The following is an 18,579-nucleotide window of genomic DNA, read 5'->3' as shown; positions in this document are numbered from 1 at the left end:
AACCTCAAGGTCAATGCACTACTTGGAACTTTTCTCACTGCATTTCTCCTGCGTGTCCCACCAGGTACACACAGTGCAAGGTCAATTAAATTTCTGCAAAATGTAACAGCTGTCAGCAAAATTTGCTCCCAAGTCCCTGTTCATCCTTGCTCAGCTGAGAGGGCTCCTGTTGCCAGCAGAGTTGTGCTGATCACAGTAGTTGGGCTAAAAGGGTTTTAACACACCCCTATGGCACCACTCCTCGAGGCAGCAGAGAACACGGGGCTCAGGCAGGTCCTGCCACGCTGCCCACCAGTACCCAAACAACAGATGAGCTCTTTGAAATGCAACAGGCCTGGCTGGTGGGCTAGTTAACTGAGAAAAAAAGGATTAACATACTTCCCTGACAAAAGGGAAAGGTTCTGCCTAGCAGTGGGAGAAGGAGGTACAGAATTCAGCGGTTCACAGCAGCCCAAACGCCTCCTGGACAAATCTCGAATTACTCAGCTGTGTGTCACCAGCACAGCTAACCCCAAAAGGAGGATCTCTTTCATGTCTACCAGGTCAACCCTCTCTGTAGGCAGTGGACAGCTTTGATTTTTCCTGTTGAGGAGCCTAACGATGGCTCAGATACCCTGGAGCCCATGGTGTAAAGCCAACTGGCCAAGCAATAGCTATGAAGCTCTTTTGGGGACTTCCAGACCATGGAATGGCTAAGAATGCATATTTTATTATTAATATGGTTCCTCAGACCAGTTGCTGGCTTTTACCATGGCAATACTTCAAAAATTTCTAGTAAATGAGATAAAAATACTGGAGACAAAAGTAATCTGTCCTTGGGGAAGATCACCACATAAGCGTTGCATTAAAAATAGCTACGACAGTGCCAGCACCCTTTTATTTTCTCAAATTGCTCTGGCTAAATTAGAAAGGGTCCCCTGACAACTCAAGAAAAATAAGTAATTCTCCCTATCACAGGCATGCATCAAGTGCAGTGAGTGGCACAACTGAGAAATCTAGGTGACACATTACAGAAAAAATCCCCAAACAACAAAACATCTCCTTACCTCCTTGAATATGGATTAGCTAAATCATTTAAAACAGTAGAGTAAGACAAGATTTAGTCTTACAAATCAATACAAGAACACATAAAAGAAATGAAAAAATAGTATTGAATTGCATCAAAAGACATAATACTACAGCTTAGTGGAAAACTTACGCAATTTTTGCAGTTTAGCTTTTGCAAAATGGGCACATGAATCAAATGAAGTGCCTTCATTCATAAGGCCTTAAAATATTTGGGTGTTTTGACCATTTAGAACTAAAGAGGGAACACTGTGAATGCACTGGTACCTGTTGTTGTCACTAGGAAGCACGAAGCTGCGCAGAAAGCTCTGTTGAAGGTTATTACCAGTTAGTAACCATTGCTCTGCCTTTATCAGCCTACTGCAGCAGAGAACAGAGCTGCCTCTCTGCTCAGGCTGAGACAACCTCCATAGGAATTACACGTGGTGCCAATGCTCCATCATCCCAAACCATCCACAGTCCCCACCGTCTGGGCAATTCTGCCTTCCAATCTCTACGAACCAAGGAGTCCTTTCCCAGAACAGGTGCATTCCAGCACAACAGTAAGTTTTGATATCTGCGAGGATGCCTTGAACTGCAGACTTTACCTGCTCCCAAGGTATCTGAAAAAAGGTATTTCCAAGTGTGCTTGTGAGGCACACCTGAAGGGCAGACAATGTGCAGCTCAGCACAGTGTCCTACCAAAGAATCAAATGAGCTTCAACTTTGTCCCCACAGGTAACATTCAGAGGGCATAAACTTCACACTCCAGCCAGCCTAAGCCTGTGCCAAGCCAGTCTGTAGCAATTCCCTGCAATAGTTTCTAAGTAGTGCCAAAAGCTTGTACTACATAGTCAAAGACAACATTCTTCTAAAAAGGCAAACCCCTTCCTGGGGCAGTTCAAAAGGCACATCTAGCCCAAACAACTATTTTTGCCTGATAAATCTTGTTATATTCAGTTTAAGGATATTCAGTTTAGGTTCCTCTTCTTTACAGTGATGGATAATTTAAATTAAAACCACTGTCCATTCAAGCAAAAAAGAACAGGTCTTAATGGAATACTATCAAGTTAATTTTCACTATATTCGGATATGATAAAAAATCTTTAGCTCAGAGACATAACTGTCTGCGATGCAAAGGATCTCCCACAATACATTTCTAACAACTACATCTCCCTTTTTTAAAACACTTTAATACTCAAAATAGGTACTTCCAAACTAATTTTTGACACGAGTTGCTGACTGGGAGTGAATTAAAAGACAAAATAAAGGGCATATCAGAGAATAAGACCAGAGGAAATCCTCTGTTGTACACATGTAAGCAGAGAAGAATAAACTTTATATGATCAAGGTTAGGCCCAGCTTGTAGTACAGCTACAACCTCACCCTAGTCATAATTTGACTTTTTCATTGTTATATTTTGCCTATAAGACAGAAAGATGGTAGAAAAGCCACAGAATATGACTGATCAGAGGTAAAAAGTAGTAGGCCACTCCCCTTCTAACAAAAATAACTTTTTCACCTGCTAGGTAAAGGTTGAATTTGACATCCCACTGCTGCCTCAGACAATGAAAACAAGCATCACCAAGGTAAGCAAGGGGAACTCAGTAGTCACTTAGTCACTGGAGTTTTAAAACCCATGGTAAGCAAAGGACAAACACAATGATTGACATGATAGGAACATGACAGGTCCTTTTACTGTTTGCCATCCAATTTACTTTCTTCATTATGAGCTTGCCAAGAAAGAGCAAGCAGAGCCCAAAGACACATGAACATTTCAGCACAGCATACAAATCAGTTCTGTTGTTTCTATGCTTCACCAATGGTATCATGAGTGAGGGCTGAGATAACATCCACAAATCACTTCTACTCTTTTGTGCTCTCAAAAACTATCCTTCATGCTGAAACTTCAAATAATCTCCTTATAACTCCAAATGAAATTCAAACGCACATTTCTAGAGAGAGGGGGAGATGGGAGCCTGTTTTGTCTAAGTAGCATGGGGTTTTGGCTATTTTCAAATCTACTGGATGAACATCATAAACATTAACCTTGTAAAAAGAGCTTCTCTTCCTGCTAGATGCCACACATTGCACACCATACAGTCGGTTTAGAAACCACACAAAAGGGTGCCAGCAATACTGTGCAACAGTGTATGCTCCTAAGACAATGCTATCCAACTCTGAAAAGCAGAGGAACAGGGCAAGCCAGGATACAGCTGACCACATTGGAAATGGTCTGAGCCATTGTGGTTTATAATCTCACCTTGTAAATGCTCCATGGGATATTTAAACAACTACAAATGTCTAGGAATTTGGGGTTAATCAAAAGAAAAATCAGTTCACACATATACTAGTTATAGAATGTTTTACTGTGCTGAGGAAGAATCCCACAATTCTGGCTTGAAATAAGTCTCAACCCCAGCACAGGCCATCTGTTGGCCAGGGAGAGGAAACTGCTCTGGAGAAGTCAGACCCGACTCATTCCAGAGGAAATGCTACCAAAGAAGGCTGGGCAGTTAAAAACTGTCAACAAATAAGCAGAAAAACCATTCAGAATCATAAGGAAAATACAAGTTAAGAGCTCAGGAAAAGCTAGGCACAAACTAGGGCCTGACCCTCTAGTGCATTTTCCTCTTCATGGTGCAGGCAGAAAAATTAAAGTCATCCTAAAGAAAACTTGAGTGTTCACAGCTGTCCAACGAAGCACTTTTCCATCCATTTTGACAAACACATACAACCACTCTTAAAGCCTTTTCCCCTTCTTCCAGGAAGTTTGCATCACTGGGGTTGGTCACGCAACATTTAGAGCCCTGAACACATGAACAGCACCACTCTATGAAAGCCTCCCCAAAGATTAACTCCCTGCCCAAACCCAACCACTGTATTACTTGTATGAGGAAGAAATCACTCCTTCTCCACAATACTCCTATGGGAGAAGTGCATGTCACAGTTCCTGGCAAAGTATGACTATTTCTGTGCTTTAAGACCCACCAAGCACCTTGATTCCTTCTAAGACCTACCCATCTATAATGTATGGAAGCTGCTGTTTGCTGCACAGGGTGAAAAGCTGCTGAAAAAGAGGGTAAAAAGTATACTCCTCATGCTGGGGAGGAGTATATGGTCCCTCCTTTATCCTCATCACCTTCATGGTCTGAACAAAGGGATCTACGGTGAATTCAATATCCTAGCACTAGAGAGAGGGGTAGAATTGGCAGTGGCACTGAGGAGCTGGAATTGGTGGTTGGTATGGTTCTCATGAGGGTACCACCCAGGAGCACAGACAGCACAATGCCATCCATCTTTAATGGTGCCGGTGACCCATATATTCAGAATTTCCCTACTTACACACTGCTAGTGTGCTATTCAATATACACCTGGAGATGGACTTTTCCCTTTTTCAGGTCCTCTCTTCAAAATCAAACACCAGCATTCTTCATTTGTTATAATATTAACTTCTGACAAACACTTATTCTTGTTAATGAGGAAGAAACAGGTAAACTGGGAGGAAAGATGAACTTGGATAAATCCATAAAACTACTTAATGGGTAGGGTCTAGCCTAGGTCTGACTATGAGCAAGTTTTAGCCAGGAATGTAGCATGGTCCCAGATGTGATGTCCCCCTTAATACTGCCAGTGATTTGTGCTTTTTTACTGTTCTCTATATTGGGAAGCAGCTGTGGCTCACAGCTGTAGTTCTTGCTGTAAGGGTAACACAGAGAGTCTGGCTGATCCTGTGCACTTCAAGTCTATAGATCATGATAAAATTACACAGTGGAACTTGCCAAAAATAGTAGGCTGCAATTAAAAAGGATATATAGCACACTTCACAAAAACTTAACAGCACAAATTATTGTTCACAGATACACATTGCTACTTTACTGACTACTGGTACCATTCCCACCTTTTTTGCTCATGGATATTTTGCAGACATATCTGTAGTATGCAGTTATCACAGCCCTGATTTTGCTCAGGTTTTCTCTGAGTATGGAAAACTGCATGCATGTATATAACGTAGCATACACTCAGATAGATGTCACCACCAAATAATATATCCCACTGAAGAACAATATTGCAGTCTTTTATCCCAATTCTCCTACCCATCTTTACACACAACATGAGAGTTGACATTTTGAGCTGCTCTGATTTCTGCAGCTTTTTTTTATTTAGAAGCCTTCATATGACATAGAAGTATCAGGTCCCATTTGACAGAGTATCAGGTTGACTCATATCAAGTTAAACTCTCCTTCAGGCTAAGAACAAAATACCCTGACATGTTGCCACATAGAGTTAGAGTGGCAAATTCCCTGGATTATAAAACATCTGTTGAAAACCAGTTCCCTGTCTAAGGCACAAGGGTTATGTTTCTATGCCTCTTACTTTTTGCTTCCTCCTCCTCTCCATATACTACAGATTTCTCTGCAGTTTGAACTCTGATGTTGCAGGTTCTCATCCCCTTTCAAGCTATCCTAGTATCTCAGATTTATATGGTACTAGAATATACATTTGTGGATTTAGATCACTTTTCCAAAAAGTCTTTCTTACTATAAGAGCGAATGAAAGGAGGGATCACTTTTTATAGTCAGAAGCATTTAGGGAAATACTGCACACTCTGATGCATTAAGGTTTTTGAGAGGAGGAAAGGCATCGGGCTTGTCATCTATGTCAGTGCTCTCTAATTAAGACTAACAATTACAATGCAATCTCTCATCGGTACAGGGCATTTGTGAACTGACATTCAGCTCATTTGTTTAAATGATCAAATAAAGCACATTATGAGTCAATCAGTTCTAACTCACCAGGAAAATAAGAGCTCATACCTAAATTCATTTGCTTCAAGCAGATGGTGGATTGCTTTTCTGTCCCTTTGTGCTGCAGTCCTGTTCTCTTAGATCCTCTCTTCTAAGAGAGGGACATACTGGGAGGTCAGTTTTCTGACAAGGTCATCTGCCTTCAGAGTATGAAGAGAATTGCACAGAAAGTGGGTTGGGCTATATTTAGAGTTTGGTCCAACTCCGTGCCAAGGTCCCCCCCGCTGTCTCTCTCTTGCAGCACCGTCTCAGGTTTATTCTTGCAGATTCTCAGCCCACAGAACACACGAGGATAGGAAAGTAGCACTGAGCTACTGCTGGATTGAGGTTTTTTGCAATTTGCTAAAAACAAGTGGATCAGCAGTTCAGATGAGAACTCCTTAAATCCCTCACTCTTCTAGTCCTTATCTTTCGTTATTTAAGTGGATTTTCCCTTTTCAGTTGAATAAGGAGAGGAAACTGCCTGGGATAGAGCAAAAAGACTCTCCTGAGATAAGGTAAGATTGCTTCATTTTTGTATTGTCATTGTAATTACAGAGCAATTGGATCAGATATGCTTTTTCTGCAACACTAGTTCTGCATGCCAGCATTAAGGGTATTTTTGGATAATGCAGTGCTTTATGTAAAAACATCAATTCTCATTATCACTGTCCATAGGAAATGGGAAGATAAAAGGATATCAGCATGTGCAATAGAATACACACTATTTGCTTTTTACCTGCCTAAATTACTGTAAAAAGCATACAGCCATGCTGACAGACTGTATCATTCTGAAAATGAGAGAACCCCATATGTGTGGCTATATGCACACTGATTACATATACAGGCATGCATTTAGATGTGCTGAGTGATGTTTTAGCCCACGTTATTTTGTACATTATGAGAGAGTATGGCATCAAGTTTGTGATATAGGGCTTGCTATGGCACAGATATAAGCAAAAAAATAATAATTAATAAAGGAACACGTGCTCAAATCCCTTTATAGTTCCAAAGAAGTTGCTCAGCTCCAGAGTACAGGCAGTATTACAGATCATATTGTATTTGGTTTCCTTCCCACTGTGTGCTGTACACTGGTTCAGCATTGCTTCTCCTTTTAAAAACACACATGGCTCAACATTTTCCTCAGCACCATTTTAAACTGTTGTGATTCTTAAGGAAAAAAAGCCCTGGGCAGAATACATCACTGCATACCTGTCTGTAAAGAGATCCTAGCACACTTCAGGTCACATGGGCATCATGATACTCTAGTGTGGATCCAGCATGAGGAGAATGTTGTCATGTAAAGACACTCTGGAGCCATGGATTTAGCACTGGCACACACACACACTTTCTAATGCAACATGACCACAGCAAGCACACAGGAATGGTAACCTGAAAATATTGGGTAGAAAGATCCACTTGATCCAATGGTTGAAACACCGATGGGACAGCACCAAAATGTTCTTCACAACATAATCACTACATAAAAGTCTTAGCAGAAGCAACTGAAGAAAGGCAACTATATAGGGATTCTGGATTAAAAGTAAGCAAAGAGCAAGAGAGGTCACCAAGTCACTGGGAGTTCAGCTAAAGTGACTGGGTGAGTTACTGTACTTATTTTGGGTGGTCTTGTTTTAATATAGCTGCTGGTTAAACAATGCCATGCATCAGGCTGTAAAAAATTCTAAGTTGGCAAAAGTCTTATCTGCTGAAAAAACTTCTGATTTTGCTTACTCTCAACTATGCATAAGATCATCTTAGCATTCTTTGCTTCTGATTTTGCTTAGTAATTTATTCTTGGAGTCTTGAGTGTTAAGTTTATTTGAAAGATGCAGTAAAAACCACCCATTTCACACAAAATACCTTCCTAGCAGTCCTAAGACTCTTTAACCAATGAAAATTATGGTAGCATGCCATGGAACCAACTTGGGCTGTGCTGCGTGTGATAATTCAGACTCGTCCAGAAGGTTTATACTGGGAGGACTTGAAGAAGAGGCTGTTAAAGGAGTGTAACTGAAGTACTGCAATTGTATTTATCAAATTCATCAGCAAGTAAAAGGCTTCACAGTATAAAAGCACCTAGTGCAGTCTAGGATTCAAACAATCTGTTATAAACACTTGTTATACAGTGATAGAAAAGGGCAAAAATTCGTCTTTATAATTTTTAGATGTTCAGGTTTTGCCTTAAGTTATTGCTTAATGAATCAACTTAGTTTTTGTGACACTTTGTGGTACTATTCTCCATTTGCATGTGGGAAAATATTACTTACTCCCCCATCAATACTAAAGACATTAGGGATGTAGGGTTGGCTTAAAGCAGTAGTGACTGAGCTTACTAATGCAGCATTCCCAAAGATGCCCCTGGCAGATGGACAGGAGCAGTGCTGCATCACAGACAGGCAGACAGGGACTGGCTTGTTTTGAAGGGAGGGTCATCACACCTTCCCCACAGGAGCTGAGCCTCAAATGTGTCTGTCACCCAAACTGGTGGGAGGTTTGTTGACATAGGGATGAAAGGATGACAGCTTTGGAAAATGGCAGTATGATGATGAATATGAGCATGGCATTACCAGAAGAAGCTAAAAAGAAGTACATCTGAGTGAACAGGCCTCATATTCTAAGGCAGACAAACCTCAATCTGCTTCTAACCTCTTTCTGAGGCCAAGCCTACTCGGTAGGATCTTCCTCTTTCTATTCTCTCCTCATAAAACTCCATTAAAAAATTCCAGCACCATGAACTAGCTTTGTCTTGCCAAGGTGTGGTCTTCAATGGGCACAATATGTCCATTCTAATGGAGACCACCACAGAAGGGAAAAAATTAAAAAATAAATAAATAAAAAGGAGGAAATTTATTTTTTCTCCTCTAATGTACAAAAGAAAGACTGAAACCCTTCATTTCTATTGGTGGGACTGATGGGGCTGAAACCCACTTTCCTCCCTTGTGATGGGAGGGCATGGCTCTATATATTGAATGACACGTCCAAGGCTGTGGAGGAGGAGGAAGGCAAAGCTCGGCTGATGATGTATGCTGCCAGCTGGCCAGGCAAAACTCCAAGGGGACATTCACTCACTCCTTGCTTTGGCACTGTCCCCCTCAGCTGACAGGTGTAAGCAGGGCCAGAGCCAGATGGGTAAATCCAAACAGTGCCAGGGGGATAAGTCCCACCAGCAGTCAGATCCCCTTCTCTACTCACTGTACTTATGTTCTGCCTTGGGGGCTTTCTTCTGGTGCAACCAAACAACAAACAATCCTGGGATTTTCCTCCCTCCCTGCCAAGCTGAACACACAGAAACAAGCTGAGATTTTGGGGAAAGTCAAAGCATTCAAACTGAATTCAAAGCAGTCAAACTGAAACAAGGACCTTTAGCAAGAGGTCCTGTCAGGTGCTACAGCACCAATGCTACACAGCTCTGCAGTCAATCTGCAGGACCCAAGATTCACCTCCATCCACCACCATCAATGCACAGCTAGTGCTGCAGCCAGCATCCAGGCAGGGACACCTAAAGGGGACTGGAAGAGTGTGAGAAGGGTAAAGGTGGCACCTGGAGTCACTCTGTGAGTACTTGGGTACAGCTCTATGTGTATACTTGCATAAGACAAGGGAGGAACACAGCATTTGGTAAGAAAACAGGTTGCTACAACTGCTGAAGGAGCTCTGCCTTAAACCCTGCACTGAAATTTTCTTCCAAAACCTTTAGTGACTACTGCAACAACTTCTGAATATACTTTCCAGGAAGGGATGGAAGATGATATGCCAACACATGCTGTATAGGAAAGAGAGATACTTATAGACACAGAAAAATCACAAAGCTATAATTAAGCAAACAGTTACTTAAATAATTATAGTCATTCTGCTGAACAGTACTTTCCCCTGAGACTTACTCGTAACCAGGACAGGGAAAGAAATCAAAGTTCATACTCACAAGCAGCCACATACCCCCAACCTTTGTCTGACCTGCTTTTGCAAATCCATCTCTCAAAAATAGCAAGGAAAAACCCAACAACACAACTTTTCCATAGGGTGCCCTGCTGTATTTTGCTCTCTGTGCACCGGCGGTAGAGTGATATCTTGTTGCAGAAAACAGTCTGCCCTGAGGTGAGGAATAGACTCATCTGCATTTTCTTTCAGTCTGATACAAGTGTTGGGACTGACAGAAAGATCTCAAACGCTGGTTTTCACATCTTGCATTAAGAATATTACTTTTAACTGTGGTAAATTTACTGTTGTCTACTAAAAGCACAGAAAATCTTCATGCTCACAACTAAGCACAGTAAGGCACAGAACAAGAAATCCACTGGAACACTGAGGTACTCTTCAGGCCTGCAGTACCATGCTGCTTGGCAGGTGCAAGTACCAGCTCTAAACTCAGGAAAACTGCCAGCAGACCACAGTCTGCTACACTCAGTGCCCTACTTCTTGCCCAGACATCCTTGTGGTCCCACTCAGTACAATTTTCTGGGTCTCAGTCCTTACTTTGGTGATTATTCAGGATGGGTATACAACCAATTTGTGTGAGAAGATGAGGGTTGTCAACTTTAAGACGATTTCCAATGCCAATCCCACCTATACAATGTGGCATTAAGCTATGCAGGAAGAAACTTGGATTATTCAAAACTAACACAAATTTCTTATCTTCTGTTACATAAGCCTAACTTCGTTCAATTGCAGCAAATTCACAGTGACCACTACTGATACCAAAATGCCACAGAAAGTAATCCAACAACACTTGAGTTCTTTTGTCTCAAAAACCAGAGAGTGAAAGTGCATATAGACAGCTGCAAAACTGTAAATTACAATTTTACATAAAATGAAACATAGTCCTGTTAAAAGAAATCCTTGGAGGTGAACTTTCCTACTTTTCACTCATAACCAGCTTTTTAGTATACCAGTCTGATCTGCAGGCATTCACTTCAATGGGAGAACAGCATCCAAGCCGTAGCATGCAAATAACATTGCAAAAAAATAAAAATCAGTATTTTTATTTTAGCATAGTCCTCATGCACTTTTCTTAACCACTAATAATACTAAAGGTGAATAAAAGAATGAAAGATGAAAAAAACCTCTAAATGGATGTAAAATAATTTAGATACTCTCCCTAAAGAAACAATTTAGAAATCATGTACGAAGTACAGTAAAAATAGGCATTTTACATCATCTTGTCAGTCTTTAAGAACACTCAATTTAAATAGCAAATGAGCAGCAGCCACTCTTCCTGTCACTGCGTCTTCTTCTGCTAACACAACGCTTAGAGATGTCATCCAATGCAATTTGATGTGTGTCCCCTCTCACAACACCTGCCTAAAAAAGGGGGAAGGCAAGGAAGTCCCACTTGGGAAGAAAGTGAGACTGTACAGGATGAGCTTGTCAGTATGTGAGAAAAATGAAGGGTTGAGATGATGTGTCAGGGCTCGTGTGCTCGAGCACCTGCTGTTCCTGTGCAGTTCCTCTCACTCAACCAAGCCCAGGGGCTGCACATTCCCTTGCTGTACATTCACCCACTCACCAGCACCAACCCACTTAGAAGGAGAGACAACCAGACTGCAATGGAGGCTCCACACAGATGAGTTGAAATTATATGACCTTTCTTGCAACTTGAGGCTCCTGAAGGGGGAAAAACAGAGCCTTTGTTCCCCCTCACACTATCTTTCATCTGACTTCCAGCTGTCTGAGGTGGACAGCATGTAGTCTAATTATAGGTTTGTTGAGTCTTCCCAGAGACTGGCTCCTTACGTGGGCAAAGAATTTCACAAGTCTCTTTGGGAGCATAGATATTCCTCCATTTTAGACTGCCCCATCACAAATGTACAAGGCAGGTTTCCCTTCAACTTCGCTCCTTGACACTGAAATTAAAGGAAGAAATGCCAGGCTTCATCAAACAGTGCAGGGTATGGAGCAGTCACTGCAGAAGGTCCAGCTAGCCTCTTCTCTACTCCTTTCCTGTGACATGTCACTTAAATAGAGCTGTTAACATTGAAGACATTTTTATTATTAAAACTGCAAAGCTGTCACAGGTACTAAGCAGTCAATATTAAACTTCACAATTGTTGATGAGGTACTACATAGATGAGTAGATACGCTGTGTTTCCTTTGTGTAAATGCCCAGTGCACGTGGTCAGAGGAGGGAATTCTAGAGGATTTGTTTGGATGGAAGTCAGGTGTATGTATGTGCTTTGTTATACTGAAGAGCTTGGGAGTATGCATTGAGAGGGACTCATCTCAGGGGGACTGCTTAGCCTTTAGCAAACCACTAGCACTTCTTCCATCTCAGTTTGTCTTACTGCAGAAAAGAAAAAAAAAAAATAGAAATACCCCTTAATGGGGTGTGTTGGAGCCTAAATAACACATGCAAAGTTCTATGGGATTCTGGAAGTGCTATAGGAGAATATAATAGTTGTTTATTATATTCTGACAGAAAGGACATGAAATCCCTTTCTTTAACCCTTGAAAAAGTAAGAGTGTTTTTAGAAGTATTTTTGAGAATCTAAACCAGTGGTATTCAGATCATTAATATGAAGAACAAGCTTGGGGCTCACTCTGTCAGAGCCACAATTCAGTAGGATGCATTTTGATTCTGAGTTACAATCTCCAGGTTCCAGTATTGACAGCTACCATCAAAGGCTTCTTTGTCATGTCTTTGCTATTCAGCAGCTTCTGGGAGAGCGCCCTGACACGACACAAGAGAATGATAAGGGTTAGCCTTATCCAGAGGGTTTCACTACCGCATCCAGCTCAAGGACAAACTGCTGACAGGCTCTGCAAAGCTGGGGTCAGAATACACATGGTGTGGGAGAGACAGAAGCAGTGCTTTATCTAGCTCCTGAAGCCTGAACTCTGGAGACAGACTCGTAAGGCAGATGTCCTCTGGCATCCTGTACCAATTCACATGATGTGAATTCTTCCTTCGAGACCCTGGTGGGAAATGCAGTCTCCTCCTTGTTGATTTAGTGCAGGACTGCTGATAAGGAAACCCTGTGCAGCAGAACACTACCCACAGCACAACAGGGATGAGACAGGCAGCACATCTGCAGAGGGAGATCGGCACCTTAGCCAAAGTTACAGAAACCAGCAACTGTAACATATTCCACATCTTACAATATGGGAAACAGCATAACCCTCACATCAGAGATACTTTGTCTCTCACTGTTTGTCTTCGGGAGAATAAAGAACAGCTATGTATAATTAATGATATCAAACAGAGCCCAGCATAGCAATAAAACCCCCCAAACAATAAACCTAAGTACTGTCATGGTCATTTCATCCTTTTGGTTTTGGGGTTTTTTTTAAACTGAAGTAATTACTTAGCTCAGCTATGGTCAGGACTGGAAGGCTACACCAGGACTGTAATGAAGGTATAACCCTGGGGAACAATTTTGATTATAGTGAAGGTTTCAGCTGACTACATTTTAATTAATCTGAGTAGTACAGCACTCTGAATCCCCAGATATGCCACATCAATTTGCAGACTAACATGACTCATTTTACAGCATATTTTAACATTGCTCTAATAAATTCTTCAATGGTCCGTTTAAGTCTCAGAGGTAATCTAATTTCTTTTCTATTTTTATTATAGAGGCTTTCAAAAGGCATTTCAACTATATATCACTAAAATCATGTGGCTGTGGAATGCCAAATATAGCATCAGAAACCAAATACCTCTTCAATACTTATATTAGTTAAAAGCACGAAGACGTTCCTAATTACAAAAGAAGGGGGTTTTTTTTGTATTTTGTAAAAGCATTTTAATTTAAAATACGTTTCTATTATAATAAAGATGAGCCACGGTAGCATTTGGTTAAAAAGCTCAGCAGTGAACTAGCATAATAATATGAGGTAACATGACAAGATAAAATCAGGATGTTCAGGGTTCAACACATGGTGCAGTGTCATATACATTTTCTGTATCACCCAGGCTTAAGGGAGTCATGCTTAAAGCCTGACAAAACATGCATAAAAACACATGGCAAAGGAAGAACCAGATCTAAATATAAGCAAGTTTTAGCTAATACATCATAAGACCCATAAGATGATGTCATTTATATCTTTAAATTCAGTAATTTTCCTGTGCATTCTTCTCTGCATCATGAATTTACCAGTGTTTTGCTACTGTATGGAAATGAAAACGTTAAACTGCCCAGTACTCTCCCCATTTCTTCTGAGACACTGCAGTCCCCAGTATCAGTTAAATGTGACCTGCAGAGATGGCTGTACACTGTCCCCATCCAGCAGCAGTAGTAGATACCAAACCTTCCTCCAAGAGGGATGTAAAAACCAGAAAAAGATCCAGACAATGGGAAAGAACCAGGAAAAACCCTGAAGACAGTATTCAAGCAGAAAGGGCTAAACCCAAGAGAAGGGCAGCCAGCATACACCACTGAAGCCAGTGGCAGGAAAAGGAATGAGGGCAGGAGATGTGGGGCTCTGGTTCTGAGTCAGAATGCTTCTCCTTGTCATGTAGAAAATGCTTTGTTTCCTGCAAAACCCAACCCTCTTCCCTTCTCAGCACGGTGAGCTGCTGCACCCCCTGCTCAGTGCCTGGACAGTCACGGTTCCTTGGTCCCTGCTAGTGTTTCCACAGGGGTGGAAACACATTTGTTCCCGGCAGCTCCCACCTCTGTGAAGGGGTACCAAGCCCTCCCTGCTACACCACCAGGCCAAATGCAGCACAAATCTACCAGCTGTTCATTGTTGTTACCTAAATCTTTTGAAAAGACAGGCACTGAAGAGGCTAGGGGAAAGAAAGAGAAGTAAATTCACATGTCCCTTACCCCAGTGTATCCATAAAGCTGACAAAACACAACCCAAATAAAATAAAATATGAATTAGATTAGTTTTCCAGGGTGAAACTGTTCTGTGCAGGATAAGAAAGCACATCTCACTTTTGTGCAGAAGCAATGGATTTCCTTTGACAGCAGGCGAGGTACAGACCTATGCTCACATCTCTAGCAAGGCATCCAGTTCATTATCTTCTGTTTGCTTCTAGCCCAAGAGTACCACAGATATTCTATTTTACAGTTGTCATTACCCCAACCATTACAGTAATCATTTGTTACAGTAAATAATCACAGAATTGGGTAAAGGCAATGGCATTCTCTGGAGCATGTAAAGTTATTCCAGGCTGGAAACCAGTCATTCATGCCTAGGAGTAATTGTTTGTGAAACCAATGCTTGAAGAGCTTGGACTGCAAACCTCAAAAAAAAAAAAAAAAAGCATCAATTACCACAGGGCACAAAACCTGATCTTTTTATTTGGAGAGGCAGATTTGCAAGCCTCAGTCATTTTAATTCTTTTTTTTTATTTCACACTCGGCAACCAACCGAGTATTTAGTTCAGGTTTCAGAAGAGCTTGAGTGATGTATTTAACACCCACTGGGTACACCACCACTTACACTGTGTCCAAGCCAGCAGGAAAGGAACAGCTGCTATTGCTCTCCCTGCCTCAGGTTAAGCACTAGGACTGGGAACCCCTCACCACGAATGTGTGAAAATACCAGCACTCGCATGCTGCAGCCTCCAGTGATCTAGAATTCCCCTCCTAATTTTCTGTTCTTCACTCATGCCATATCTCTTAATTGCATCCAAGGATGTGGAAAGGTAAATAACATGGTGCACTTAACTCGGGCTGACCCTAAAAGCTGCTTCAAAACTGTGAGCTTGGGCAGATCCTAGCCAGGACCTCAGAAGTGAGCCCAAAAGAGCTTGAGCCTACAAAGCCTTATCACTCCATGGCTCTGAACAATATTCTGGCTGATAAAAAAGGTATAAAAGAGATAGGTCAAAAGCCTCCAACCTGCATACAACACAGAAAGCATTCATGAGATCAAACAATTCTCAACTTCCAAATCAAAAATGGGAAGCAGAAGTCACTGCAGAGGATTTAAATTTAAAAACCTGCAGCTGTTCTTACTTGTTGGTCAAGACTTGTGTTAGAATGTATTTTACTAAGCTCACTTGTAATCTGCTACACAAGGGTGAAACAAACTTCCTTCTGCTGTATTCTTGTGTTCAGTTGTGGGGTCATTTTTCTAAGAGAGTTTTGAAGTGTACAGAGCCAGGAGTCGGACATGATCACACATCCATAGATCTGTGCTGCATTCAGCACAGTCTGCTACCAGGTGAGAGCAAGTCGCCTGCAGAACAAACAGGAGCCAATCCCAGTCTGTCTCAGATGGTTCCTCTCGCTGCTCTCAGGAGGCCCAAAGCAGGCAGCTGCTCCTCCTCACTAGGAGTGCTTGCCATGGCATCCCAACAGATCAGGCTCCACTCCCCATGAATCTATACATTATTAATCTTATCTGAAGCAGACAGTGCTGACGCCCAGCTTCCTCAGTGTCTGGAGGAACACCAGCTGTCTCCAGCTCAGCACAAGGAAATAGAATCTCAGCATGTATCAAGAAGAAATATTTCTTAAGGATTCAGAATCCTTCCCCTCTCCTTTTCCATATGCACTGTCAAAGCAACTGCCTGGGATTCATATGCCCCTCCATGGCTCTGCATGCCCAGGAGCAACACATTCCTTTCTTGTCTTCTGCTTACAAGATGACTGTGCCACTTTCTCTCACACAAGGACCTGGTCCCAACAGCTCATCCATTTGAGGGTTTTTGGGATGGGTTACACAAGGATTGTCTTTATCAGACCAGAAGAAGGAGATGCCCAGATTTTGCAGCCAGTGGAAGACAGGGCAGCACACCTCTCAGAGCACAGGAAAGGACACTAAAAAAACTACTGTACTCAACAATTCCTTAAAATGTACCTCTTAGAGGTCCTTCATGTTCTTGGTTCTAAGGTTCAACAATTTCTATGGTTATTTTCATCAGCTGTGGAGCATTACAGCCAAGAGATACCACACAGCTGCTAATGTTGTAAATAACACAGTTCATTGCTACTGAAAGACAACCAAATTGAGAAACAACCTTTAACCTTGAACTTAAGAACTCGTTTATTAGGGGTAGCAGGTAAGATTCATATTCATCAGCCCTTCTTAGAAATGACCATAATCAACTGGATGGCAAATCACACAAAAAGAGGAAAGAAGGGATTTTTACTAACTTACAGAGGTTTTGAAGTCTCTAACCATCTCAGAGATGTTCTCATGGTTGTGTACACATGGTATAGACTGGTACAATATAAAACCATGGCTTGACAGGTTCCAACTCCTTAAAATCCAAAGGGCACTAACTACAGTAGCTAATTTTGCATCAGAAACTTGTTTCTTTGACCAGTTTTGCATTTCAGGCTGCAGCCCAGCAGTGAGTTGGTTTATGAACAGTCACATTAAGACACACATATCTTGCATATCTTATCCTCTCAAGGAATGCAGGGGTCTCTACTGTGTCAACATTACATGTGAGGAAGCAATTTTTTTAAATAAAAAGATTTCACTCTGGGGTAAAAAGTGATTTCCAAACAGTTTTTGATCCCCTAAATCAGGAACTGAGACTTTGCTAGCGAGTGGAAAAGTTTTCTACAATTAGAAATGTTACAATCAAGTGATGAAGCATCATTCAAGGAACCTCAGATGGCTCACAAGCAGTCATTTTTACTGTAGAAGGTGGCACACCATGTTCAGGTCTAACAAACATCAGTTGTTATTATGAAAAAGACACTAATTCGACTCACTGTTTCCCACAGGTTTACAGCACTAATAAATCCACATTTGTGTCATTAATCTATAGAACTAATGACCAATAAGGGTGTAGTAAGTGGTGATTAAAGCAATAGAAATGCCCCATTACACAGATGTTACTGCTGTTGTGTGTGGAGGCACTGTGTGGTAAGGGAGTATTAACTTCTAAAACCATGCTCATTTTACACAGTTGGGCTCTCCAATGAAAGCTGGATTTGGATCATTTTAGGGCAATAACATGCTCTCAAGTGTCATTTTATTTTTTAAATTGGTAATTATAATGAAACACTCTGGTTGAATAGTATTACCCTCACCCACTTACACCATCAAAACAAGATGTCAAATTTACTTTTCCTAAAGCTTGTTTTTGGCAAAGCAAGTCACCTGCACTCTCAGGTACTGTTTAGAAAGAAAGACTAGCAGATAGAGCCATTTACCTCCTCAAATATTGCACTTTTTACATTGCCATACTTGCCACATAACTTCAGCCATGGCAAATAAAAATCTGTCACAAATTTGTGTTTGACAGGGCTCTTTATGCCTCTTGGAGCAGGCTGATAAGTTTTGTAGCATAAACCCTGGTATGAAGTACTTGAAAAAAAGAAGATTTCCACGTAGAAGATGGAAACATACTATACATCCATACTCAAACTCCACAAGGCAAACCTACTCTTATATATTTACCTGGCAAGTATGTATGAAGGTTGTTTGACTGTTTATCATTGCAGCAAAGGAAGACTGGATAAGCACTTATATCTCATCAAATTAGCTTTGGCCTATAAGCTTCCCCACACTCCTATCTGGGTTTGACCTTTACAGTCACCTATGTATTTCTATTAAAATACTTTCACTAAGCCTTCATCACAAGGCAATGACAATTAGTTCCCATTAAGTGATTTCCAATTAACCAGTGGTCTTAAGAATCTGATGTCTCACATACTAATATAGGGTTGGAGCCAATATCTGCCTGTTTGTACAGGACAAAGCAATTTAAATATATACTAGTCAGAGAGTTTGATTTTAATCACATAAGACACAGTATTTGTCCAAGCAAAAGCACAAGGGGAATACATTAAAAACCAAAAGAAAACAACCCCCCCAAAACGTGGCTGTTGAAAGA

At 41.3% G+C, this 18,579-nt stretch overlaps 2 protein-coding genes across 8 annotated transcripts in view; one reads left to right on the top strand and one right to left on the bottom strand.

The window, feature by feature from the left end:
- The window catches only part of CMSS1 (cms1 ribosomal small subunit homolog), a 225,447-nt gene that overhangs the window by 27,314 nt on the left and 179,554 nt on the right, over positions 1-18,579 (bottom strand). The window contains exon 1 of one of the 4 annotated variants that reach the window (XM_010395908.3): positions 5,841-6,001. The exons of 2 other annotated variants lie outside the window; for them this stretch is intronic. In XM_010395908.3, coding sequence (XP_010394210.1) covers positions 5,841-5,871 — 31 coding nt within the window. In that variant the 5' untranslated portion in view covers positions 5,872-6,001. Of the gene's footprint in view, positions 1-5,840; positions 6,002-18,579 lie in introns of those variants that run through there. One more of the 4 variants, XM_019283784.2, reaches the window with a different exon arrangement.
- The window catches only part of FILIP1L (filamin A interacting protein 1 like), a 189,356-nt gene continuing 176,882 nt past the window's right edge, over positions 6,106-18,579 (top strand). For 3 of the 4 annotated variants that reach the window (XM_019283781.2, XM_039558205.1, XM_039558210.1), the window contains exon 1: positions 6,106-6,349. The gene's annotated coding sequence lies outside the window, so the exon portion shown is untranslated. The remainder of the gene's footprint in view (positions 6,350-18,579) is intronic. The other variant, XM_019283782.2, reaches the window with a different exon arrangement.

Source organism: Corvus cornix, chromosome 1, assembly GCF_000738735.6.
Source record: "Corvus cornix cornix isolate S_Up_H32 chromosome 1, ASM73873v5, whole genome shotgun sequence".
Classification (NCBI taxonomy): domain Eukaryota; kingdom Metazoa; phylum Chordata; class Aves; order Passeriformes; family Corvidae; genus Corvus; species Corvus cornix.
The sequence above is the reverse complement of the archived record's forward strand: the minus strand, read 5'-3'. Positions and strand labels throughout refer to the sequence as shown.